We start from the raw sequence: 25,815 nt of genomic DNA on the forward strand, positions 1-25,815 counted from the left end.
CATGAAAATAAGTTGCAAGTGAGGCAATCACACCACCACATGTGACTTTCTCCTCTCTGTCCTCTGGGCTTGGCTGAGACCTGGAACCTCCACTGGCCAGCCACCCACAACACACAGCTGGTTGAGTAACCCCTGACTGCCAGCCTTCCTTGGGCTCTCCTGCCAGGCTCCCTCCTCTGCTCTGTGCCCAGAGCCTGGGGTGGGAACACTTGAGGCAGGAGGCTCCTTGGAGAGGCCTCAGCTCTGAGGACTTCCTCAGGTTGCATGACCCTAACACTGCTCAGGCTCAGTCCTGACCCAGCTCAGCCAGCCCACTTCCTCTTGCTTAATCAGCTCTGATTATCACCCTTGTTAATTCAACTGGGGGAGCAGGGAGCTCTGCCCAGGACTTCCTTCCCCTCTCAGTGACTGGCTTTCTGCCCCAGGTTCCACCATGAGTCTTTGTGCCAGCCCCTGACAACTAGGGAACCCTCAGTCAGGCCCTAGAACTGCCTCTGCTGGCCTGTCTGGGCCAGAGCAGGATGGGGGCCAGTGGGGCTGGAGCTAAGGGCACTCTTAGCACAAAAATAACCTCCAGGAAAGCAGTTCTAAGATTGTTGGTTGGAGCCTGGAGCAAAGCCTGACTGAGTCTGTGGAAGCAGCTTGGGAATCCTCCAGCTTACTTGTCCTCTCTCCCCTCTCTCCAAGCCCTGCTGTCCCCATTTCCCTTCCCCCATCTCTCCAACCCTGGGCCCTCTGGGGGCCCCTCTGGTGGCCCTGCAGTTCTGATTTCCTCCCTGGGATCAGGTTTCCTCTCTGTCTGTTTGAATGAATTTTGCAAGGGAAATCCCTGATCCTTCCCAAAGCCCCTGCACCTGTCACCTGCAGCCACCCTGGTCCTGCACCCATGTCCCTCCCTCTTATCTGCGCTGCAGCCATCAGTCTTCTCTCCACTTGGCCTGGAAAGACAATCCCCTCCCGCTTCCTCATCCTGGGGAGGGGAAGGGACAGGCAGGCTCCTCTCATTTCACAGGATTGGGGGCCATAGGGAGACAGGGAGTTCAGAATTCTTCACTCTGATCCTTCCATTCTCTGGCTTTGAAGGTTGAGACTCTGAATCCACAGAAGAAATCCTTACCCATATTTACCCAGTGGTGGAACTTCCTGGACCAAGTTCTTGAGATCCCCACTGGCTTTTCCTGCCCATATCCTGCAAAGCAGCCCTCAGAATGCGGGAAATTCACACCGTGAGGGAAGCTGGGAAAACCTTCATCAAAGAGGGTTTTCTTTTATAAATACATTGGGGGTTTAAAAAAAAGTGTATCGACAAAGAAAAATACTGTATAAAATAATGACAGAATGGATATGGAGAAAATCTGGAGGTCACATGAATACCCAGTTTGGGAAATGTGCTCCTGGGCTGAGCTGAGCAGAGGGCCCCCAGGCAGTCTGCCAATCTCGCCTCACCCCGGCGACTCCCCAGGGCAGAAGGTGGAAGGGTGAGGATGCCCCCTACTGGGCGCACTTCCACTAGAAAGCATGTGCCTCCTGGGGAAAGGCTCGGATCAAGGGAGAGCAGATCCTTAGGGAAGTCGCTGGAGGATCTGTGTCAGTCAGCTGTGATCCCTGGAGAGTTTGACATGTGTGAGCTTTGGACCATAGAAATCACCGAGAACGTACATTCAACACAGTGCTGCCTCCTAGGGAGATGCTGGTGGCCTGAAGCCTCAGAAGCTGGTCCCAAATTCACTTGTTTACCTGGCAGTTTGGTGTGGGGAGCTCTGCTTTGGTTTCCCAACCTGCTCATTGGAGAAGTTTAGTGGTGGAAGTTGAACTCGGATATCCAGGTGACTTAGTTACCAGGCTATAAGGGAATCAGATTGGGTGGGTTTCTTACCTGATGCCATGACTTACCTGATAAAGCAGTGGGGTTCAGAAGCCAGTGTTGTTCCATCTTCGGGGGTCTGTTTCCCAGTCTGACACATGGAGCCACATTCACTATTCTATGAACCCAGCCACTTGTGATATTTAAACTTCCTGTGCCTCAATGTTCTCACCTATAAAATGGGAATAATAATGTCTCAAGGGATGTTGCAAGAACTAAATAATATAATGGATGTAAAGTGCCTACACATGAGCTCAGTATTATTTTAGCAGACACTGAGAGGAAAAATGCAATTTTTTTATTACTTTCTCTTCACTACATATTCTTCACTGACTTGCTCTTTGGATTTTTTTTTTTTTTCCCAACAGTCTGTGTGGATCAGGGGCTGGAACCACCTTCCTAAGGCAGGCTGAGTTAGGGGTGCTCCTCGTTGAAGACTTGAGGCAGGCTGTCCTCCAAGTGGCCAGAACTCATGAAGTCGAGTGTCAGCCTCCCACCACCTTTGCATCACCTTGGTCCCCACAGCTGACAAGGCAGGCATCAGAGTGAGGACCAGGAGCTGTCCATCAGCCTGTCTGTATGTCCCGCTGTGGCTCTAAATCCAGCCACCCTCTGCACAGTGAGAGCTGAGTGTGAATGGAGGAAGGGCCAAGAACCTCAGCAGGTGCTGAGGTTCTAATCTCTGAGGCAGGAGAGAGGCAAACAAGAGTTTTTGGTAGAAGCCCAGGAGGGAGATATTGCCTGTCCTCCCAAACCAAGCCCTTCTAGAATCACAGAAGGAACCATCTGGGACTTAGAAGTGAAAAAGAATCAGCCCCACATATGTTTCCTTTTGAAGTGTCATTTTGGATCAGACTTACCTGGAGATGTAGCTGAGTGAACATGGGATCATTCTCAACAAACCCAGATTTTAATCTCAAACAGAGGAAAGGTTAGCTGTGTGATCTTGGCAAGTTACCTGAGCTCTCGAAACTGTTAAGTTTTTTATCCTTGCTAAGTTTTTATCCAGGTCTAAAATCTCTCTCTTTCCAATCAGAAGGGCCAACCTAGAGATAAGAGCTGTAGCTGACAGGAAAAGATTGGCCCCTACCCCAGCAGGGTATTCTTGGACACATTACTCATCTTTTCTGCCTTTGTTTATCTGTCTGTGAAATGGATCCATTTTCCTAAGTGTGATGAAAATAAGTTAGATGATGTCCTTTGCCAGGAGGGCATGGTGCATTGCACATAAAGAATGCCCTTAGCCCTGGCTGGTGTGGCTCAATGGGTTGAGTGCCAGCCTGTGAACCAAAGTGTCATCAGTTCGATTCCCAGTCAGGGCACATGCATGGGTTGTGGGCCATGTCCCCAGTTAGAGATGCACAAGATGCAACCACACATTGCTGTTTCTCTCCCTCTCTTTCTCCCTCCCTTCCCTTCTCTCTAAAAAATAAAATATGTAAAGAGAAAAAAGGAAAAGAATGCCCTCAGAAAGACTGATTGCTTCTGTCCTTATTTCTGTCCTTTCCACCTTTTTATCAGGACCTGGGCAAAGCCATGGTGAACAAGCCCCTCAACTTTGGGAATAGCAGGAAGTCAGTGAGAACAGGGGACATGCTGGGAGACACACTCAAGATCCTAAAACATCCTAACCTGCTGGGGTAACAGCCTGGACCTCAAAGGTGAAATGAACACAGCTTAACTGAGAGATCCGGGCTTGACTCCAAGGCACCAACTGTACAAGGACAGGGTGGGGAAATGGCGGCTTAGCAGAAGCATGTGTGAATAAAACTGAGGGGTTTTGCTGACAGCCAGCTCCATGTGAGTCAAATGAAAAGGCTGCCAGAAAAGCCAACGGTCTCTTAGGCTGCTGAATTGAAGTTGAGTACTGAGCCTCAGGACTCTCCATCTTGATGTCAATCAGAATCACCTGGGAAGCTCTGATAACACTGTGTATTCCTTGCTGCACCCAGACCCTCTGAATCAGGAACCTGGGATGGCCTCATGGGGAGAGCGGAAGGAAAGAGAGGGGTTCGGATTTCTAAAGAGTTTCACCCTTAGTTCCAGTGTGCAGCTAGGGTTCTAGAACCAAGGAAGACTCGGTCACATTCTCATTCCTGGCATGATGCACTCAGAGACTTCAGTTTAGTTGTTTTACATAGTGGAGGACAGTTGGTGGGGGTGAGCCAGGATGTAGGATGCACTCTGTGAGGACTGGTGGAGGGAACCATGGCTTAGAAGACACAGGTGGCCAGGAGGTCTACCTTCAGATGGATGAGATTTGTTCTCCTGGGTCCCCAAAGTTAGAATCTTAGGTGATTTAGGTGACTGTCTTGGGTCAGGTCCCCATGAAACATGACGAAGAGATTTGCTTGCAGGAAATTTATTGGGAGGTGCTCCGAGAAACAACACGATATCTGAGGAAATGAAGGAGTCAGAAATGAGCCGAGGAATAAATCGATCAGTGATGCTGTCACAACAAAGGACACCTCCACAGGTAGCTCTGGGGTTGGGATGACCCTTCAGACCTGGCCCCAACTGAGACAAGAGGACTGGACCTTTGAATTCTCGCACTGACCAGGCAGATTATCCCTAGGAAAGGCTCATGAAGTGGGGGCTATTATTCCTCCTACTTTCCTTCTTGTAAGTTTCCCAGAGAAAACAGTCACCAGAATTCTGGAGGAGCTATTTCCACGCAAAGCCGGCTTGCCATAAGAAGCACATAGGTCTGAGTCATGTCAAGGTGGTACTGTTGTGGCTGCTATGGTACCACCCAAATCCTGCCTTTGGGACCAAGAAACTTAATACCCAAGTTGCCAGGAGTGTTGGCTGCTGATGGCCCACAGCTGAATCTCTCCCTGGGTACTTCCAAAGGTCACAGTCTTGCCCAATTTCATGAGCCCTTCCTCATGGTAATCTGCCTGGTCAGTGTGAGGTCCAGCCCTCTTGCCTCAGCTGGGGCCAGGTCTGAAGGGTCATCCTAACCCCAGAGCTCCCTTTGGAGGTGTCCTTTGTTGTGACTGCATCACTGATCAATTTAATCCTCTGCTCAATCCTGACATCCCACTACTGCAGCTTGTCTTGGTGTCACAACTGGGAGTCAGCATTGTTCCCACCCCGTTACTCATTCTACATTCTCTTTACCTTCAGCTTGTACCTCTGCTGGTCCAGGTGGCTTACCTGATGGCATTCCTGAGGGATCTGAGCCCCTAATCACCATGCCCTTCTCAAAGCAAGCTTCCAAATTTGTCCACTTTCTATCAAAATTGGGCAAGGGAGTACCAAGAGACACCTCAGTGCATTGCCAGGGTGCCAAACATATTCTTCCCTAACCCCACTATGTAACAGCAGCCCTATCTTTTCTAAAAGATCAGGGTCAAGTACCCTTGCCAGGAAGTGACTCCTTTCTTTGCCTGCTGGTGTCTTGTCACAAAGAGTCTGAAGGATGGAAAGCAGCCACACTGAACGTATGAGATTCTTGTTCTGTCCCCTGCTGGAAGTGTTCTGCCTCTGGGACCTAGATTCTCTAAAGCCAGAGAGCCCGGAACTGTAGGAATAAGGAGCACAAATTCCAGCACCTCCAGCCCCAACCAAGGGTCACTGGGAGTGATAGCAAATTAGGTTATTCCTCCTTCCACTCCTTCTTAGAACACTGTATTTTAACTGTTGGGCCATAGCACCATATTATAGCTATTGGATAGCATGTATACTTGATGCTGGAGCACGATCTCCCACCATCTCTAAAATGGTGCTTCAGCTACACCTTTGAAAGGCTGTTCTTTTTACTCTATCAACTCTATTCACCAGTGTGCAGCAAAGTATGTAATATACCCAGAAGATTCCAAGACCACTCTTTTCCTATTAAGTGGGACTCTTGATCTGATGCAATATTATGTGACACCTCTAGTCAGTGGATCAAACACTCTTTAAGCCTTTAGGAAGTGGTGCTGGTTGAGGCCTTTAGCAAGAGAGAGAAATCTATATCCAGAATATATGCCCATTCAAGTTAACATGAATCACCAATCCTTCCAAAGTAACTGGTAAGTTGTTGTGAGACAAATGAGATAAGAAATGTAAGAGCTTAGTGTGGAGCCTAGCATATAATAAGATCGTTGAGGTCGCTGCTGTTAAAATTGGTCAGAACTTTGCAGAGCCTGAGGAGGCTGCCTTAGGGAGCAGATAAGGTGCACTACCATGGAAGGTCTTTTAGCTGAGGCTGAAGAATGCTCCATAGAGACGTGTAGGAGGTTCTAGGTCCCGGGGATATTTACAAAAGATGACCTTTCAGGCCCTTTCTGTCCCCATCTTGCCTTGATTCTCTGATTTCCCTCACTCTGCCTACCCTTAGCGGGGGAGACACTTAGACAAACATATTCACTTTCAGGCCACTAGGGGGCCATTTCGTTGCCTGCAGCAGGAATACACTAATGGTTTCTTAATGGCTCAGGCACCAGGGAGATCAAGCTCAATTATATCTGAAAGCAATTTGAGTTCGTAGGGTAAAAGACACTATGTAAATCCAGATAATAAATAGGGCTTATTGATGATAGGTTAAAGAATTTGGCACTGTTTAGTTTGGAGAAAAATAGGGTGAGAGGAAATAAGTAAGTGCTTCAAGTATATTTATTCTTTAGAGGAGAGTGACATGCTGTTTTCTGCTCCACTGAGTACCAAGCAAGAAGGAAGAAGTTTAATTTGCAACAGAAGAAATATAAATGAATTCAAGAAAGAGGATAGAAAGAGGCTTTGGGTTGACCATACCTGGAATCTTTAAGAATAATTCGCCTTGGTATAGTTGGTATGATCAGTCCTGCCAGGAAAGCCAGAGAGCAGCAGGGAGAAGAGACGACAAGATCCAGAGACAGTTCAGGGATTTTAACGTAACAGACCACCCTGCTAGACAAGCTGTGACCCAACCTGGGAGCTGGATGGGGAAGGAGTGGTTGTCTTTTCCCCCATCAGCCCACAGAAGACAATATACACTCCAGACTTCCAATGTTCTTGAAATTTCTGGGAAAGGGAAAAGGCAGACTACTCCTAGAAACAGCATCCAGCTGGCCTCTGCTAGTAGCGGACTCACACCTGGGCCCCAGGAATGAGAGGGAGGGGTCAGGTTATAGCCCCTTAATTCCCTCAGTCATCAGCACACTCAGCACTGGTAGCCACCTGACTGTGTGTAATTGGTCAGAACTTTCCAAAGCCTGAGAAGGCTGCCTTAGGGAGCAAAGTACAGCATCTTGGAGGGTCTTTTAGCTGAGGCTAAAGAGTGCTATTATGTAAAATGTTCTAGGGTCCGGGGTTATTCACAAAAGGTGACCTTTTGGGCCCTTTCTGTCCCCACCCTGCCTTGATTCTCTGATTTCTCTCGATCTTCCTACCCTTAGTGGGGGGCAAGACAACAGTGTTGGGCAAGGGCTTCCTCATAAAGGCACTGTGTCTGGATACCAAAGGTTCCTGTGGACGGTGAGGAGAAAGGGGAAAGGCCAGAGAGTCCTGACCCACAGAGTCAGAAGTGAGGAATCAGGCTCACATCTGCAGGGGCAGGACTGGGTGCAGGCTGTTCACCCACAGAATCCCATCACGACCACAGTCCTCTCTCCACATACATTCACACAGGCACAGTCGCCGACAGCCACTGAGACACCCAAACCCTCCACATATCCAGTTCTGGGAACACAGGAAGTAGAATTCAAGGCGGAGGGAGCCAGGAATCCTGGAAAGCCTTGTAGAGAGGGAATCGGAAGAAGAAAAGGCAGGAGAGAGGGCAGAAGGGTGGGGAAAGGCACCAGGGAAGCAGCTATTGAGAGTCCGAGCTTGCAGAGGTGTCGTCAGGATCCACCTGAAGGAGGACAAACCTTACATGGGAAGGGGGGTGAGGGAACAAACGCCCAAACTCTGAGGCCTGGAGAGGATCAGAGAGGGGAAAATCTCTGGGACCCGCTCCACGAGTTCAGTCCAGCCCCTTGACCTGGGAGTCGGAAGCCCCCAAAAGCGGGACCTGAGACCCGTTGCAAACTGACACTAAGGTGGGAGGCGGGACTGGAAAACCAGTTTAGCACGTGGTGCTGTCTCGGAAGCTCTGAAAGGGCTGGGCATCCTGACTCCCGGCTCTAAGACGACAAGGAATCGAATAGATTTCCGCAAAGCCCCGAACCCCAGGCGGGATAGGGGAGGGGGATGGGGCAGGTGGGGAAGGGGCGCGACCAACTGTGACCACAGTGTGAACTACTGGTCCTTGTCCGACTACTCCGGACGAGGGCTAGACTCGCTAGGTATGAAGAGGTCTGGAAGACCGGCATGGAGGGTACATGGAGCGGGGCGCAAGGCAAGACCACAAGAGTGGTATCACACCCCGCCCCCCGCCCCCCGGTCTGGGGGTAATCTGAGGCCTCTGGGGCCGAAGCTGCTGCTGCTGTCGCTTGGGACAGTCGGGACTAAAGGGAGAGGTGGCAGAATTGACAGCTCCAAGCTCTGGTCACCCCTCCCCGCCCCCTTCCGTTCAGCACTCCGCCCCAAACGACGCTGTTCCCCTTTTAAAGAAGCGCCGGGGCTCCCACCCTCACCGCACCACCCTGCGCAGGGTAGCGTGACGTTGCCCTTTAAGAACCAACCTTCTTTAACTCTCTCGTAACGGGGCGTCCCGGCGGGGCTTGCGGCGCCCGACAGAAGCCCGCCTTGTCGCGCGGCACTTCCGGACCCCGGCGTCGCCCTTTTAAGAGGCAGCTCCCGGCAGCGCTCACCCCCGCCCCCTGTTGCCGGCGCGCCAGGCGGGGGAGCCCGGCTGGAGCGGAGCGCGCTGTCCGCGCGGCCACTGGAGACCTAGCGGCCAGTGGCCGGGCAGGCGGCGGATGGGGACGCGGAGCCGGGCGGCTGTGGCGGCTGTGGCTGTGGCGGCGGCAGGGAAGCAGCTGACGGGCCGGCGACGGCGGCGGCGCTGGCGGCGGTGACTGGTCCAGGCCCCGGCGGCGGCTGCAGCGACGCAGTGGCGGGCTGCTGGCGGGCGGCGTGAGGAGCGGAGCGCGGAGCAGCCAGGAACCGAGGGCGGCGGGACGCCCCTTGCCCAGTCCTCGCAGGCCGCCAGGCCCCCTCCAGCCGGGGCCGTGGAGCACCGGGGCAAAGGCCGGGGCCCCCCCATGAAGGAGCGCGACGCGGCCCCGGCCGAGCGGGGCAAGCCGGCCACCTACACCGGGGACAAGAAGGCGAAGATGGCGGCCAAGACCAACAAGAAGTGGGTCCGGCTCGCCACCGTGTTCGCCTACGTGCTCTCCGTGTCGCTGGCCGCCATCGTGCTCGCCGTCTACTACAGCCTCATCTGGCAGCCGGTGGGCGCCGGGACCTCGGGGGGAGCCGCCGGCCCGCCCCCAAGCGGCTTCAACACCACCGGCCCGTCTGGGACTTCGGGGGCGACGGCAGCGGGGCCCAACATGACGGGGTCGTCCAGCCGCGAGGCGCCGCGCGCCGCGCCCCCGTTGCAGGCGGCACAGCCCATGCCTCCTGAGCCCTCTGCCTACAGCCCCTTGGCCGGGCCGCTGGAGCGGCCGCGGGGGCCGGAGGAGGACGAGGAGGAAACGGCGGCGGCGCCCCGGAGTCGCTGAACCCCTTCGCACCAGCGGCGGTGGGGAACCATCCTCCCCAAGCCTGGAGGCTGGACTTTGCAGCAGGACGGGGCGGAAAGCCCGCGGGAGTGAACCTCACGGGAGTGAACGCCCCTCCTTCTCCGATGATCGCCGACTTGTGGGGGCGAGTAGCCTACAGCTGGATCTTCAGCCAAGGGACCACGATTCGTTCGGAACTCGGGGTTTGGTCTTCCCAGGCCCGTGCTGCGGCGCTGGGGCCCTGAGCCATACGGGCGGTGGGGGGAGGGCGTGGGGAGGTCCCAGCACCCAACCCTTCTGCGCCGTTCACACTTGTATATCCTACGTGCAGGGGTGACTCGGGCTGTGCCCCCAAGACTCAGGGGAAGGAGGGAACTGTAGGGGCTCTTAAATAAGCTGAAGCTCTCGGAAGGGGGAGGATACCGAAAGTAGAGGAGCTCAGGTACGTCAGCCTAGTTGCAGTGGCCACAAACGCGTTTAATTTATAGATCCCTGTATATAGTCTTTGACATATGCACTAGAAGCTGTAATTACATAGAACTGTACGAGTATATATCCTCCCACACCCTGGGTAGCTACTGACTGATGGGGCCAGGCAAGGGCTATTTGCTAGCCCCCAAGTGCAGCTAGCCAGAGGGCGCAAACACTTATTTCCATCACCCACTCTTTCCCCTACTCCCCCTCCTAGTTCAGAAAGAAAGCTTTATGACACAGGAGTATAATCATTCTTAGACTTGTCGGAAGGATAGTGGAAAACCTTAAGAGGAGTAGAAGCCGTTTAGGGAGGGTGTGCTGGTCTCTTTCCCTCCCTAGTGTCCTCACTTAAGAGGTTTCCTGTCGCACCCAAAGTATGTGGATATCGGCCAGGAAAGAGGGAAGGGAGAGAGCAGTGCCTCTGTGCTTCAGTCCTTGGCCTTCTCATAGTTTTTTAGGAAGAGCAAACTTTTGTTAAGTAGATTGACTCACAAGTGTTTTATCTGTTTTTCCTTAAAATCTTGTCTTGTTCCAGTAATCATCCGAGGCTTCCCTTTTTTCTCAGCTTGTAGTGACAAGGCAGCCCTGCAATTAGGATGAAATCTGTCCTGAAACCAGAGCTTTGAGCATGTCCTCTGGTTTAAAAGATGGGCTTCAAACTCAGGATTGTACTTTGATAACCAGTTAATAGACCAGCAGTGTGAAAGTTAAACTGGCTTGTCTTTACCTCTCCTGATAAACTTATATGCAGCCTGTACTTTTATTGAGATGAGAAACATTAAGGAAAATGATATTTGTTTAGCCCTGGGGCAGCAAGAATTATGTATCCTCAATTCAGATTCCATTTCCTTCTGACACTGCTTTTAGGCAATTGAGTGTGGGTAGTGATGAGATATCAAACCCCTTAGTGTTTTTTTTTTTTTTGGGGGGGGGGGTGAGGCACTTTTTTAAAAAAAAAGACAAAAATTTAGCCACCTGAGTCCCGAAACACTTTGTCTATCCAATTTTCTGGCGTATACTCTAAGTAGCTCTGATCCAAGTTTATAGGATGAACAGCCTTGCTTTAAGCCATGTTCTGTTGCAGGTGAGGTAACAGCAGCTGAGCTGTCATAGCCTAGGGGCAGGCTGATAGCACCCCCAAGGTGTCTTGGCTAGAGGAGATTTCTGAGCAGCTGACTTGACTTTGGTCATTAAAAAGCCTCTGAGGCCTTTTAAATTTTTTGGTGGGGGCTTGGGGGGGAAGAAACATAAAATGTCACTTTATAACTTCAATAATAGCCTGTAATTTATATTTATTGTGTGAATTTTTAGTCCTATATTTTAATAATTTATAAATTGATCTCTTATTCCAAGAATTCTTTGAACTTGCAGGAGAACAACTGAGAGAGAGTCCAGTACCCTGTCCCCTGCATTTTGGACTGCTTAATCCACTCTGGGATGGATCAGAGTCTAAAGAGACCCACTCATAGGTCCAACAGCTGGCCTCCTGACTCTAAAGCCTTCACTGGAATTGGGACATTAGTTCCAATTCTAGCTGTGCACATGACCAGAGACATTATTTATAATTCAGCCATTTAAGATATACCTGTACTCAAAAAGTCTTGTATATTTTTAAAAAGTTTTATTTTTCAGGTGAACAAAAATACATTCTAAGAACTCTAAGCTGTGTAAGTTTCTGTTTCTCTTTGCGAATTTCTTCGGGAAGAGTAGAGGTTGAAAGAGGAAACGGCCTGCGATGTGGTCGATGGGTGTTGATAAACAGGTATAAGAGGAAAAAACATTTGCTCTCCTGTTCTCTGTGCCTGATGGCTTGACTGAATTGATTAGTGGAGGGTGGCAGGGTACATCTTAGACAAGAACAGTGATGGGGTTGAAAGAACAGTGATATCTAGCTTTAAAAGGTTGAAGGGTTCTGCTTTTAAAGGACTCTGGGCAGATGGCTAACCAAGGAAGCTAAGGGACCAGTCACCATGCATATTAAGAATTACTCAAATATTGAGCTGGCTGAGAGCATCACTGTTCTCACCTTTAAACAAACCACTGGCCCCTAGATAACTCAAGAAATGCTAACGCTGGGAAAGACACACAGAGGACTCTGCAGTGGTTGGTCAGAGTTTTGTCTGTAATGGAGGAGGTGAAAGAGCCAAATGGCTGAGAGAAGCTTTAGGTTGCTTCAAAGGTGAGGCTTTTTCTCCCCCTAAAGGAAACAATAAAAGACATGTGGGTGAAAAGCAAAAAAATGAGGCATTAGTTATGCTGCAAAATACATGGCAAGCAGTTGAGTTCAGCTTATTGTTAGACAGTACTGCCCAGTACACAACCAGAAGGCAGTGTTAGTGGGGTCCCCTGGGGCCTGCTCTTCTCCAGAGCTGTTGGGGGGGGTGGCTGCTGTGCTTTTATATTACCTTGTTTTCTGCAGGGGAGCGTGGAAAAAGTCCGCCCTTCTTTTATTTCCCTCTTCAGCCTACACAATGGGTTTCTATGAGAGGTCTTGGTGAGGCAGAGCAGAAGGGGAGGGAAAGAGTCAAGATTCTTCTAGTCAGCCCCTCCTTTCTGTAGATGGAGACCTGCGGCTTTTGCAGCTGCACCAGGCTTCACGCGGTGGGCCCACACAGCCCTGTGTGGGGGGAGCAGTGGTCTGAATAGCTTTATTTTCAAGGGTTAGATATTAACTACAGATTAGCGGCAAAATTGTCCATTGGCTTTTGAGCCAGAAAGGAGAGGTTTGTGCAAAGGGGGTTACTTTCTTTCAACTGCTTTTTACCTGCACCATCAGGATCATTTCTAAGTGTATGCTTATATTTGAAGTTACCGTGTGCGCTTATTTCCTGATAGCCTGAGTTTGAAGGAAGAGATAATCCTCTTTTGAAAGTGCAGTGTTGGAGGGTGAGGTGCCAGGAGTTTGCTAAGCTGGTTACACTGAGTATGTGTGGGTATCATCTCTCTCCCCCATGGATGCTGAGGTACAAAGAAGTGTTTCTCTGAAATTGTAAGCACAAACTATTTTTCTTCATAAGAGCTCTGGATTTCTGCACAGTATGAGACCATTTTCTGTCTACCTTGTTTTTTCAGTTTTCACCAGGGAATTCTAAGATAGTGTGTTCTTTAGTTGAGTATTTATATCCTGTTTTGAAATGCTGAGTGGAGAGCATCTACTTGTTTCTACATGTTTCTTCAAGGGGAACTGAAAGGCCAGCTCCAGAGCTTTAGGGCTACCACAGCTATTTAAAAGGGGTAATAATTGTCCTCACCTTCCTGTCTGCAGAGAATGGAGGTATTTCTGGAATTGCAACTGCAGTAACAAAAGGGCAAGAGCTACATCCCCCACCCCCCACCCCCCCAACCGGCCCCCAGCGTTGAGGGAGGGACCACAATGGCTTTGCTTATCTCACAGGACCAACCCTAAGCTCAATGCCTGGCACAATAGTAGGTGCTCTGAGTTTGTTGCTGCTCACCTGGTTGATCACTGTGTTGGGTAGATTTGTTCTTTGTGTCATTGTGGTGTTACTGTCATAATCCACTTGTGGACCCACAACCACAGCCCATAATCTGATTCATGGGAGTGGATTGATTGCTTAAGAGAACCCCTGGAACTCACAGTTGCACTGGCCATTCTAGTCGTGGTTTTCTGTATTTCCAAGCTGAGGGACTTGGGCTTGGCCTGCCTGTTCTTTCCAGGATCCAGCCCACAGCTGTATCCCATGTGGTGCTTCATAGAGGCAACAAAGAGTATGTGACCCATCCATTGTCTACTCTGTTCTGGTCGTGTGCTCTAAGGAAATGTTGAACTATAAAAATACCTGATCCACCAAGTTTTTTAGTCACATCTGTTTTACTTGCTGACATGGCCTGTGGGTTTCTGCTGCTAGAAAACCTATGTTATGCTCTTTGTTGCCTCTAGAAGCTAATTTTAAAAATAGAAAAACAAAAACTTATTTTTTACCATGCAGCCAGACTCTACTAGGCTCTCCAACCTAAGTGCAGAAACAGCATGACTCCCGTGGGGCATTTGAGCCACCTAGTCAGTAAGGAGCTCTGGACCAAACCAGTTTCCCTGTTCCACTCTGTAAACATAAGGGAGCAGAAGATTACCAACACAGGTCTCACCCCCAAGGAATTTACAGTTATGCCAACAAGTATCTACCCTCGTTATGCCCTGTTTTCTTAACTTCAGTAATCTGTTTTTGCAATAGCCCATCAGTTAAACAGCAGTAAGAGTCTAACTTAACTTAGATTATAAACTACTACCATAAATTCAAGAACTATTTATTTAGTGTCTACAGTGGGTCAAGTGAGCCTCAAAAGTCTCAAAACCAACTTGTCCAAAAAAGCAATTATGTTGATTACCAAGGATTTCCTTTTAAATATACCTCTCTGCTACCTCATAGTATGCTGAGTCATGAGTGGAGGTCTCCCCACACTGTCTTCTGGAGGCCTCCTGCTCCCTCAGCTGCTGGTCAGTCTGGGCAGTGTTGTGTCACGGCAGCCAGTCTCTGACCCATAGACCACTCACACTATCAGAAGGACCTCGGGGGAAGGTAGCATGCTGTTGGGAAAATAGGACACTTGAGGACGCAGTAAGGGCAGTTGGTTATGGGACTTCATGAGAGTAAATGGAGGTAATAGATGTGACGGGGCTTGGAGATCTTGGGAATAAAAGTACAGTGTACACACATGAGGTACCATTTTCAAGGGAATGTCTGTCCCGTTGGGAAAAACTGATTCATGGAAAGAAAAGGGAAGGGGCAGGTAGCAAGCATCACACCAGTGCTGTGACTGTCAGCACCAGCACCACTGGGAACTTGGTAGGAATGGCATGACTTGGGCCCCATCTCAATGAGAAATTCAGGGGATGGAGCCCAGCATTGTGTTTTAACTAGCCTCCTAGGGGATGCACACTAACATTTGAGAACCACTGACCCAACCTTTCCCTCTGAACCTGTAAATTAAGTGTTAGGGTATTTCTGTTTTGACAGATGATTATCAGATGGGACTTTTGATGTTCTTCCTTGGTCAAAGCTAGCTGCCCTGCTAGGGGAAAAGGAAACCTGTGTTGCCGGAGTTCGTGAGAAAAGGGGGGAAAGCCTACATTGTTGGTTATTTTTGACAGTTGCAGGAGAACTTGCCCTAAAGAGCTTGTTAAGCAGGAGGCAGGCCTGAAAGAATCCTCCCTCCCCTTCCAATAAAGGTATTGATGTGTTTGCCTTTCCTCCTTTCCTGGGGCCTGCTGCTTCTCTAGCCAGTCCTTAAAAGGAGCAGTGGGTGCCACATTTGTTCCTTCTGGTGCCAGGTCTGTGCAATTTCACTTCGCTGGCGTCAAGTGGATGCTTAATGAGAGGCTGTGATGTGGGCCAGCAGACTTGTTGAGGAAAAGCAGCCTCAGTCTGGGCCTTAATGCTGGCTCCTCTCATTGCCTTTTCCAGCCTTGAATTCTTTCCCTCAGTGAGGCTGTCGTCACCCAGTGTCAGCCCTTCCTTGTCAGCCCCGATAACCCTTGCTCAGAGAGATGCTTGCTGAGATCTGTGGACACTGATGAATGACTCAAGAGGCAAAAGTGAAGTGGTTGGTGTCTTTAGTTTCTCCTAGTCCCTTGACCTCCTCTGATTAGTGCCCGAAATAGGAAGATAGGGTTATTTTTGCTGTTTCCTTTGTTCTTAAACGGGGCTTGGTACTCTCTTTACCTGTTACTCCTATCCCTACAGCCAGGGTTGGGACTAGAGTTGACTAGTGGTCAAACCTTCCCAACATGTGCCTTGTTATGTAGCTGGGGAGCCCCTGCTTCCAGGGATCCCCAGTTATCCATTTCTTGACCATAAGAAAATATAGTTATGCTACTCCTTTGGGTGATGAAACCTAACACTAGGAGGCATGAGCAAACACCACCAGGGAGTTTGTTTCTGGAAAAAAAATTTTTTAAAGATTTTATTTATTTGTTTTTACAGACAGGGGAAGGGAGGGAGAAAGACTTGAGGGAGAGAAACATCGATGTGAGAAACATCGGTTGGTTTGCCTCTCTTACCCACCCCGACCAGGGACCAAACCCGCAACCCAGGCATGTGCCCTGACTGGGAATCAAACCAGCGACCCTTTGCTTTGCAGAATGACGCCCAACCAATGTTATAGAAGTAAAAACTGGTGGAAGTTCATGAGATTCCTACTGATGTGAACAGAGGGAAAGAGGAACACTGAGCTGTGGGAGCCAATGTGTAAAGTTAGGCGGAAATGCTTAGGACATCCGGGGACAAAGAACCCATCCTCCCTGTCAGCGAAGGGTCATTCCTGAGGCTTTGATTCAGCTAGACTCCCCCGGACGAAAGCAGCTCACTGTCCTGGAATGCTGGTGAACTTTATAAACCATCCCTTGTTTCCCTGAGGGTGTACTGACCCCAGTGAAAATGAGACTAGAAGAGAAGGTAAAGGAAGAGACAGGAAACAAAGGAGACAAGAGGTCACACCAAATAGCTACTTCATTTATTCAACAAATATTTACTAAGTGCCTTTAGGTTGCTGTTAATAGAGTGCCAACTGTGTGCCAGGCATATTTCTCATACTCTTATCGTTCATTTTCTGAACAACCCTTCAAGGTAGGTATTACTAGCCCCATGTTGCAGATGAGAAAGCTGAGGCTTTTTGAGGTTCAAGTGACCAAGGTCATCCAGCTAGTATATGGCAAACAGGATTCAGATTCAGTCTGTCGGATTCTAAGACCCATGTTTGTGCCACTTGGCTATACTACCTGTTCTCAAAAAACGTTCCTCCCTTGCCATGTAGTTTGCTGTTCCCCTCTGTGAAGGGGTGTGGGCCCAGGGCACGGATGCCTTCTGTCTCTTCTGCTCCTTGTTTTGAGGCCTTAGGTAAAGCTGTCATCTCCCTGCTGGCTTTCTACTAGCTTCTGTGCCCTCCCTTCTCAGCTCCTCCAGCTCTGTGCCTGGGTTCCTAATAGCCACGTCTCATGAAGAACTTCCCACCTTTAAGAGCAATCTTGTTTGTTGGTTGGAGAGGAGAAGGGGTTCCAAAAGGAAGGCTCCCAGCCAGGTCTTAAGGATCCAGAAAGAGAAAAACAGCCTTCCATGATCCCCAGGTTTATAGAGGGGTGTCTCCCTATGTTTCCTTCCTGTTCCATATCTGGTTCCATTCAGGAGCAGGAAGGGTGGCCTCCATAGCTGCTGGCTCCCTTTATTCTGCAGAAGGGCTCCCCTTTTAAAAATTAAAGCTCAGTGATACTTGCCTTGCCCTGTAATCTTCCTCCAGTGAAGATGTCCTGTACCAGTTTTATTCTCTCCAGCCCCTAGTGACTCCTGTGACATCCTTTCTCCTAACATCCTTCTGAATGTTCCCCTCAGGGAGAAAAGCCCTGTCTCTCCGTAGCCCTTCTGCCCAGCTTCCTCTCTTGCTGATGTCCTGCTGTGAGGGCTGAACCAGAGCTCTGTCAAAACACTAGAGCCCCATGCTATAGTCAGACGTGCCTTGGCACATCTGTACAGTTGGAAGCACTGGGGGTTGGTAACAGTTTGTGAATTTTAGAATTCGAGTTCTTGATCACAATTATTTTAGTAAACACCTGCATTCACGGGCTCTGCCTGAACCTGCTGTACCCCAGCTCCATCCTCTGGGAGTCATGGGTTCCAGGACCAGAGCCATGCTCTAAAGCCATATTTGTGTGACTGGAAGGCAAGAGGAAAACTTGAACTGGAACTCTTTTATTCTTGCCTGTTCCTTCCACTGGGGTCTTCCTCCCGCATGCATAGGAATGTCCCCAAGCCTTACCAAAACCCCTTGGATCAACCCCACGCCAACCTCTTCCACCCCCTTTCACCTTGTCCCATGCCCACCATGCTTTCTCACTCTCTAATACAGGAAGTGGGCACCACCACTCACTGGCCTCTCAAGCATCTTTCCAGCTGCCTCAGTTTCCCACCCAGCTCTGAAGCCAAGCAGGTCCCACCCGTGGGGGCAGCACTTCCCCATCCTCTTCATAGCCAGCAACAAGCCGTGAGAGTCTAGTCTGTCTTTGCCCCAGCCTTCCACATATGCTAGTTCAAACCCTTACTGCTTCAAGTGTGGTCCAGGAATCAGCAGCATAAGCATCATCTGGGGAAGCAGTAGAAATGCACGTTCTCAGGCCCACCCCAGACCTCCTGAATTACAATCTGGATTACTCTGCACCTTAACATGTGAGAAACACTGCTTTAAACAATCTGATGCCCTCCTCACACTTCCTGAATAGCTGGGGAGGGTGAAACAAGAGCCAGTGAGGAAGCCGAGGCGCGACTCCATGGCTAAGGCCTCACTTTGTCAGTGGAGAAATCCTGGGGACGATCTGGACACTCCCTAGAGAACCTAGGGAGGCACCCTCAGCAGACAGGAGCAACCAGGGCAGGACCAGAGAAGAGGAGAACAGAAGGGGCCACGTGGGGAGATCTAGGCAAGGGCTTGGGGGCAAAGGGAGGGGCACCCGCCTTTGCTAGCAAAGGTTGGATGACTCCCTCTGGGCTTCTACCAGCATCCCCATCCCCTGTCCCCTGTCAGGCAACTACAGCCAAGAATGGCTTCTGTTTGTGCAGCCTGGATCTGCCCAATGACTGAGTTTCTTCCCTCCCTCTTGCTGGCAAAGTCACCATCGCCCACTGGCTGCATTGCTGGTAGTGGGTGCTCAGGAAATGTTTGATGAATTGAGAGGAAGCCACAGCCTGTGCAAAGTCAGGCTAACTCACCAGACGGCGGGCTTCAGAGGAGGGGCAGGAACGGAGACTTAAGCAGGAAAGACAAGTCCTGATGCCCTACTTAACTAGAGGCACTATTTCTCATCTCTGAGATCCTGTCTGAGTCCTTGCTTTTGCCTGACCACGGATGAATGAGGTGGAGGGGAGAGGAAGTAGGCGATGCAGGAAATGACCCTGGGCTGCAGGACTGCTCCCTGACCCCCATTTAGGGTGCACTCAGTGTCTGACCTGGTAATGGGGAAGGGGGTCCCTGATGGTAAGCTTTTCTATCTACTGTGGGGAGAGGAAGCTCTCTCCTCCCTGCCCAGCCTCACCCCATTTCAGAGAGGAGGTCTTTCCAGGGGAGACCTTAGCTCTGCTCTTCTACCCCCAGCTGAGCCCCTGCTAACTGTGGCGTCCCTTTCTTTCTCTGGGCTTCAGCCTCCTCCTCCAGAAAGGCAGAAGGCTTCTGGCTCATTGGTGAGATTCCCTTGATTTGGCCATCCTGAATCTGGGGTTGTGAGTCACCTGGGAACAAGGCAGAGGTGAGGGAAAGGCCAGGCCTGGACTGGTCGTGCTAGCTGCTAAGGCTGCCTGCTCCTGAGGAGCTGGCAGTTGGCAGCTGGAGAGGGAGGCCACACAAGCCAGGTGCTAAGTGCTTCTCAGCGTTGCTTTCTTGCTGTGGCGGGGAGCTTGTGGACTAGGCAGAAGTAGATGAAAGCAAGACACGGCTTACCAGGCTCAGAGACCAGGTGTGGCATGGGACTACACCAGGGGCTGTACCTGCAGCTGAAAACACACATGCGCACAGAGGTGTGTGCACATGAGGTGCCGGGAAGGGCAACTCCTTGCCCTCACAATGTCACTGGGCTAGAGAATTTGCCAAACCGTTCAGCCAGACTACCACAAGCCACCAGCTACTAGAAGCCCATCACAGAGAAGGCTCTTGACTGTGTTCCTCTCCCCTCCTCTCCCCAGCCTGGTCCCCCTGCCCCCAGGAGCTTTGCTCAGCATGTCCCTGTGGGGCCAGGGCCCCCTATCCTGCTCCTCACACCTCCTCTGCCCCTCGCTCTTTGGCCAGTTCCTCTGGGGGGCCTGTTTCGTGGTGCCAGGCCCTGCTGGGCCCCAGCCTTGCCAGACCTGTCTTTTCTGGGTTCTAAGGGCCCTGTTCCTCTTTGTGACTCAGGGCAAGTCTGGACTTTCTGCTCAGCCTGGGGATCATTCCACCCCAGGGGCTGCTCCGAACCTTCCGACTGGGACACAGGACTCTCCGGCGCCCCAGACCTTGGACTGAGCACACCCATACTCTTTCCAGGCCCAGGGCTACTGGTGCCTCCTAGAGAGAGGTCTAGGGGAACCAAGTCAGGGTTTTGTGGAGAGCCAGGGACCGAACTGGCTGTTGAAGCTCCTGACTCCCCTTTGGGCCCCTCTGGGGATGCTGGAGCCGGGCTGGTTGCCGGAGCACTCGGGGGTCTGTCCTGCTCCATCCTGCTCTGTGTCTGTGCATGCTCCTTCTCATTCAGAGTCTGGCTGGTGCTTTGACTTCTCTGAAACAAGAGATTGGGGCTGGCAAATCCAGGACTCATGTCCCTAGCCCGCCCCACTCTGTGTTCAGATACCCACCTCCTGGTTCTCCACCTCCTTATCTTCCTTCGTCTCCCACCTGTAGAAACACAGCACATGGCAGGCCCCACTTTTATGTACCCCACTTCACATCTGCAGCACTGTAGTCAGTGGCCTGTGTGCCCCAGTGTTCAGGAGCATCAGAGCTAGAACGAGGCTCCTGGATGCTTCCCCCCCAGCCCTCCTTGCTCCCCAAATTCAGCCACATCCTCTGCATGCTGCCCTCTTTGCCCCATCCCAGGTCTCCAGCTGCTATTTATGCCAAGCCTGCAGCACCTTGAGTTCTGTGGAGACTCCAGGCGTGTCTCTGCCTGCGCTGCCTGGGAAAGGCACCTGACTTCCCGGGGGAAGGTAACTGCTGTAATTACCACCAGCCTCCCTGGGCACCGGGCTCTTGCTGCTGCCGCTGCTGCCTTTGCAGATGGCCTCTCCCTGCATCTCATTAACCTGCCACCAGGCAGCAGTCAGCAGTCAACCAGGAGGCAGAGGCCCCAGGGAGGGCTGGAGCAGGCACGAGGACCAGTGCCGGTTCTCAGTTCCCAGGGGCAAAGGAAAGCCAGGAAATCAGGAAGCCCAGATGCTTCCCTGATTTTGCCCTCTGCCACCCGTTACCTTCGGGCTCTGCCAGTCAGCCTCTCTGTCCCTCGAGCTTTGCTGTGTATGGCTGGTGCCACCAAGGATCTGCTAGATCGCCCACCCGGAGTAGTGCCACCTGCAAGAAATGGTCCACAAATCAAGGAGAAAAGAGGACCTTGGGAGCCCAGCTCCTTCACCAGCTAATGGGACCCTGCTTCTCCTTTCCCAACTCACCTTTGCCATCAGGGGGCAATGGTGGGGGCTGTAGCTTCCAGTGGCTCCTGGGACCTAAGTGAGGCAAAGGAAATGGGGGAAGGGTGGGGTGACAAAGAACCCGAACACCAGTTTGGAGCAGGAACACCAGTTCCTCCAGGGCCAGGAAGCTGTCAGTCCTTCTCTTGGTCCAGTTGTGGGTTTTATGGCCCCCAAATAGAGCCCTAGTCTGGAGATCAGAATAATGGGGTCCCTGTGCTCACTTTGCCACTCCTGGCTAAGTGACTGGCCAGCCTCTCCATGTATAAAGTAAGAGGACCAGTAATTCTCAGAGCTCTGTTCCTACAACAGGCCAGGAGCAGGGAAACTAGGGCTTTCACCCATGAGGAGCCAACAACTCAGCAGGACAGCAGGACCCCAACACAGACTTCCCCATGAGCCTTCTCCCCAGACGTTCTGGGGTCAGAACTCGGGGCAGAAGCTGTGGTTTTGGAGGGTGGACAGGGAGGTCATGGTGCCCTTTTCTGATAGCAAGGGAGAGGAAGGAAGATGTTCTTCCAGGCTTCCTTCCAGCTCTGAAAATGTGTGGTAAACCAAGAGATGGAGAAAAGGGAGGAAGAGGGGGGTAAGGGGTAAAAAGCCAAGGAGGGGAAGGGGCTGAGGTGGGGTGTCAGCTCACCTTTGGTGCTGCCTGCCCTGCCCGCGCCCTCTTCCCAAGGCTTGCTGGAGCCCTGCAGCCTGCGGAGACAGAGGGAAGTCAGGCTGCTGGTGCAGGAAGGACAGAGGCTGCAGCAAGACCCACACCGACTCCACCTTCCCCAACCTCAGCCCCAGAACCGAGGGCAGCAGGGAGATGGCCCAAGAAAGGTCGGGGACCCAGTGTCCACACAGAGCCCTGACCCGAAGGCCCAGGCAGACCCTCACCACCCTGGGGAGGGTCCTACCAGCCCTCCAAGAAGCACCCACAGTTAGCCCTACCCCAAGCCCCACAGCGTGTCGGCCCAATAAGCCTCCCAGCCCTGCCACCCACGTGGACTTGGCCTTGTCCAGGTCCCATGGGCGGCGCCAGTCACCCTGTGCATCTCTGTGCCGGGCGAGGCGGGCCAGGTCGATCTGCTCCCGCTCCTGTTTCCACTGGGCATAGTCCCAGCCCCCCTCCAGGGGTCCCCACACTGGCCGGTGGGGAGCTGAGCCGGGGACCAGGCCTGGACTTCGGGGCTCCCGAGCACCCTGCCAGGAGAAGACACTCAGCACCACAGGGTAGAAGCAGAAAGAGCCCTGGGCTTGGAATGGAAATCCAGAGTCTACTAACCCCTCCTCTCTCAGGGTTTTGCTGTCCCCATCTAAAAATTCGATGTGTTCCATCTCTAATGTGCTGTTTGCCATAGGCACGGTTTCCATCCACTTGCTAGCTGTGTCTTTTGGGCAGGTTACTTAACCTCTCTGCATATCATTTCCTCATCTGTAAAATGGGGTAATAATTGCACCTATCCAGAGGGTTGCTGCAGGGGTGTGTGGCTGACCCACAGTGGAGAGGCACCCAGCAGCTGTGAGCGAGAGGCAGCATTATGGGCTGCTGCCACCTAGAGGTCGAACCTGGCACCTGGCCAGTCCTCTGTACCCTCCTGGCCCCAACCAAAGCCCCCACTCACTTGTCACCAGAGGTCCAGATCAGGTAAGGAGTTGTATCACACCTCTGGCTTACCCTGTCTCTCACTGCAAGGCCCACCCAACATGGGGGCTGCCCAAGAGAGGAAGAAGGGGTGGGAATTTTTGCTGAGGCTTCCTGGGCATGTCCCCACTGCTGGGGGACATATGCGACTCATCTTCTTGGCCTCCCCTCAATGGGTACCACCACATTCATGTCCCCAGCCCCTCTAGAAGATATGTATACCTTCCGTGCAGAATCTAAACTGACAGCCATCTGCATGGAGGAGCTCCGGCCCAAGCCCTCTCTAGGTGACCCTTCTGGTCCCTGGTTCCTTGCTCTGGCGGGCTTCTCACTTACGATCCGCTTGGCCTGGGGGAGGTGAGTATGGGCAGCGTGGCAGAACTTGGGAAAAAGAGGCTGCACACCTGGTCCCTGGGCTTCCCGCACCCACCCTGCTCACCTCGGCTTTGTTTTCCATGGTCACGGCCAGCTCCACCCGCTCGCCTAAGTAGAAAGGATCATGGTGGTCCCCATCCTCAAGCATCTCATTGACTGCTCCAGGTCCAAGGGTGCTCCTTGCCCAGTTCCTGCTGACCACCCGCTTCTCCTGCAGAATGAGATGCTCTGTCCTCAGGCCACGTGGGCAGCGCAGAGCAGGAGCTGGGGGCTGGGTCCTTTGGTGGTTCCCCAGGCCAGTTCCAGCCCGGCCCTCCCTGGAATGCCCACAGAGAAGCTGACTCCACAGGGCGTTCACATGCCAGTGGCATTAGGTTATCCAGGCCTAGGGACACCCTGGGGCCCAAGATGCCATAGTGACCCATCATCTCCGATTTGGGAAATCCAGAGCACTCGGACAATGGGGCTTTGTCCATCATACACTGCTGCTAGTATTCAGCCCCATATCTCTGACCCCTGGGTTTGGGGTTTAGGAGTAGCCTGTGCTTTGAGGCATATGTACAGGGCTGTGGGGCTGGAAAAGTGTATGAAGAGGCTTCCATTTGTTGGCCTTTCAACTGTGGCCCTTTGGGGATGGGGGACAGCAGCAGCCTGGGCTGTGTGAGATTGGAAGCTGGAGAGTACCCCAGAACAGTAAATGGGAGAAGCAGAGGAGCAGAGGAAGTTGTCTGCCCCTGACATGGGTAGGGCCTCCACCTCCTTGCCACCCGCCCTATCTCCCAGGCGGAGCGTACACCAGGAACCTGGCTGATGGTGACGGTGAGGCCATCCGGTTGGAGGAGCTCCGGCGTGGTCACAGCCATGCCCCCCTGCTCCGCCTGCCGACGATCTTCCTGGATCTCCTGTGGGAGGGCCCGGGATGAGCACAGGCCATGGCCCCCCAGAAGCACAGAGACACAGACGCCGACAGGCCTACACAGAGAGACACCAGTGGGACACCAGGAGGCAGAGGCACCACATCACAGAATCCCCAAGACCCTCACAGTGCCTCTGGGCTGGACCACATCCACCCTAACCCTGTCCTCAGGCGAAGCCTGCAGGCAGAGACCACCACACAAGGGTAATGGGGTCCGATGGGGAGTGCCAACCCAGTCAATCCTCCCAGCCCCTGGCACAGCCCACTCACCTGGTACCTGCGTAGTAAGGCCTGGTTCTTCTTGCGAAGGGCAATTATCCTCCGGTCCAGCTCTGCATCCTTCTCTTGCTGCCTGCTCATCAGGGACTCGGCCCCACCAGGCCCCTGAAGAGGGCAGAGGGCCCAAGCTCCTGACTGCTGGGGTCATCCCCCTTACTAGTGCCCCAACTTTCCCATCCAACCAGACTCTTACCACCCAAAGAACAGACCCCAGACCCAGAGCTAGGGTCACAAGAGGAGATGGCACCTAGAAAGTCCCAAGTCCTCACCCCACTAGGCCTGTTTGCCCATCACTCTGCATTCTCGGGCTCGGGTCAGGGCCTCATACCCAGGCCCACAGCTCCCAGCAGTGGGCTGCCCCTCCCCCGGCTCTCCAGGGAGCTCCAGTGCTAAGCACAGCTTGGAATGGGAGTTATAAATGGCTCTGGCAGCGGAACCTGCCGTGACTGGGAAGTTGCCAGGGGATTCAGGAGGTCGAGGAGGGAGCTGTTTGGCTCCCAGGCCCCAAACCAATGTAAAAAGAGAGGCCCCTGATCCGTCCTGAACTCCCAGGCCCTGGACCCCACTCCTCAGCCCTGTGCCCAGTCTGTAGGAAAGAGTCATTCCTGGGGCCCAGCCTCTCCAGGCCGTGAGCTGCTGGCAGTGGGCACAGGAGTGAGCCAGATCCAGGGAGGCCCAGGTCCCGCCCTCTCTGCCTGTGGGGTCTCCTTTGTCACCAACACCCCTGCCCCCCTCCCCAGCCCCACTCCCACCTGCCTAGGCACAGCCCTCTTCCTCTCAGGCCCAGCTGTCCCCAGCTGCCCCCAGAGTATGGCTTCCTGGTGTCCCAACCCTCTCCCAGCCCCAAGAAGCCCTCCAAGGGTGAGGTGCCACTCACAGCTGAGTGCATGGCAACAGCAGGCACGAAGAAAATTCCAGAGCAGCCCTGGGGGAGCTAAAGCAGGAGGGACACAGCAGCCACCGGAGCCAGGCCTCTGCCGGCCTCTCCCTGCCGGCGGCTTCGCTGCTCAGCACACGAGATCATGTTGTGATTACAAAAGACTCCTCTGGGCTCCCAGCCAGAAACGCCTCGGCCACTGCCCCCACCCATCCACTCTCAGAGGGTGAGGACCAGGGCACCAGCAGCCAGCTGGCCCTGCCCAGTACCTCTCCCTGCCCTGCCCCAGCGTCCCCAGACAAACCAGCAGGGACCTATCCCTGGCAGGTTGAGCCTACACAGGGGACCTGGCTCTCCCAGGCTCTGCTTTCCCCGAGGCCCTGTGCCCCAGCAAGGCCCCAGCCTGGGCCTGCCTGCAGACAGATGGCAGCCACCGTAGGCCTTCGCCCTTCCCATTAGAAGAGATAGGCCTACCGGACCCAGCCCTTCAGGCTCCCTGGTCTGAGGGTCCCCTCCTCAAACAAGCCTCTCCTCATTCTCCTCACCAGCTCTAGTGAAAATAATTTGAAGGGATCAAGAAGCTCACCTCCCCTACGCTACCAAGTACTACCTCATACCTAAAATAACACCATTAGTCATTCATTCCTTTAGGTTGAACATTGTCTTTCCT

The 25,815-nt window shown here is 52.6% G+C and overlaps 2 protein-coding genes across 2 annotated transcripts; one reads left to right on the forward strand and one right to left on the reverse strand.

Moving 5' to 3' along the window:
* Positions 1-8,429: 8,429 nt before the first annotated feature.
* INAFM2 (InaF motif containing 2) lies at positions 8,430-10,826 on the forward strand. Its single transcript, XM_090271959.1, has one exon. It carries the CDS (start codon positions 8,977-8,979, stop codon positions 9,436-9,438), a length of 462 nt encoding a protein of 153 aa, XP_090128085.1. The 5' UTR covers positions 8,430-8,976; the 3' UTR covers positions 9,439-10,826.
* A 5,814-nt stretch (positions 10,827-16,640) lies between these two features.
* On the reverse strand, positions 16,641-25,172 carry CCDC9B (coiled-coil domain containing 9B). Its single transcript, XM_090270406.1, has 11 exons — positions 25,146-25,172; positions 24,260-24,373; positions 23,868-23,975; positions 23,138-23,284; positions 22,921-23,046; positions 22,057-22,256; positions 21,706-21,764; positions 21,048-21,101; positions 20,850-20,949; positions 20,238-20,277; positions 16,641-20,161 (listed from the first exon to the last, which is right to left on the reverse strand). The coding sequence occupies exons 1-11, from the start codon at positions 25,155-25,157 to the stop codon at positions 19,622-19,624; spliced, it is 1,500 nt and encodes a 499-aa protein (XP_090126532.1). The 5' UTR covers positions 25,158-25,172; the 3' UTR covers positions 16,641-19,621.
* Between the last annotated feature and the right edge of the window lie 643 nt (positions 25,173-25,815).

The sequence above is a fragment of the Furipterus horrens genome, unplaced genomic scaffold (assembly GCF_987537825.1).
Source record: "Furipterus horrens unplaced genomic scaffold, mFurHor1.1.pri manual_scaffold_3, whole genome shotgun sequence".
Lineage (NCBI taxonomy): Eukaryota > Metazoa > Chordata > Mammalia > Chiroptera > Furipteridae > Furipterus > Furipterus horrens.

Bases quoted from the DNA above. Each gene is read 5' to 3' on its own strand.
- CCDC9B (XM_090270406.1), bottom strand. The intron at 21,765-22,056 runs GTGGGTGGCAGG...CTGTCTCCGCAG, and splicing joins CTGGACAAGGCCAAGTCCAC to GCTGCAGGGCTCCAGCAAGC. The intron at 20,162-20,237 runs GTGGGTATCTGA...CTCTTGTTTCAG, and splicing joins AGGAGGTGGAGAACCAGGAG to AGAAGTCAAAGCACCAGCCA.
- INAFM2 (XM_090271959.1), top strand. From the start codon at position 8,977: ATGAAGGAGCGCGACGCGGCCCCGGCCGAGCGGGGCAAGCCGGCCACC.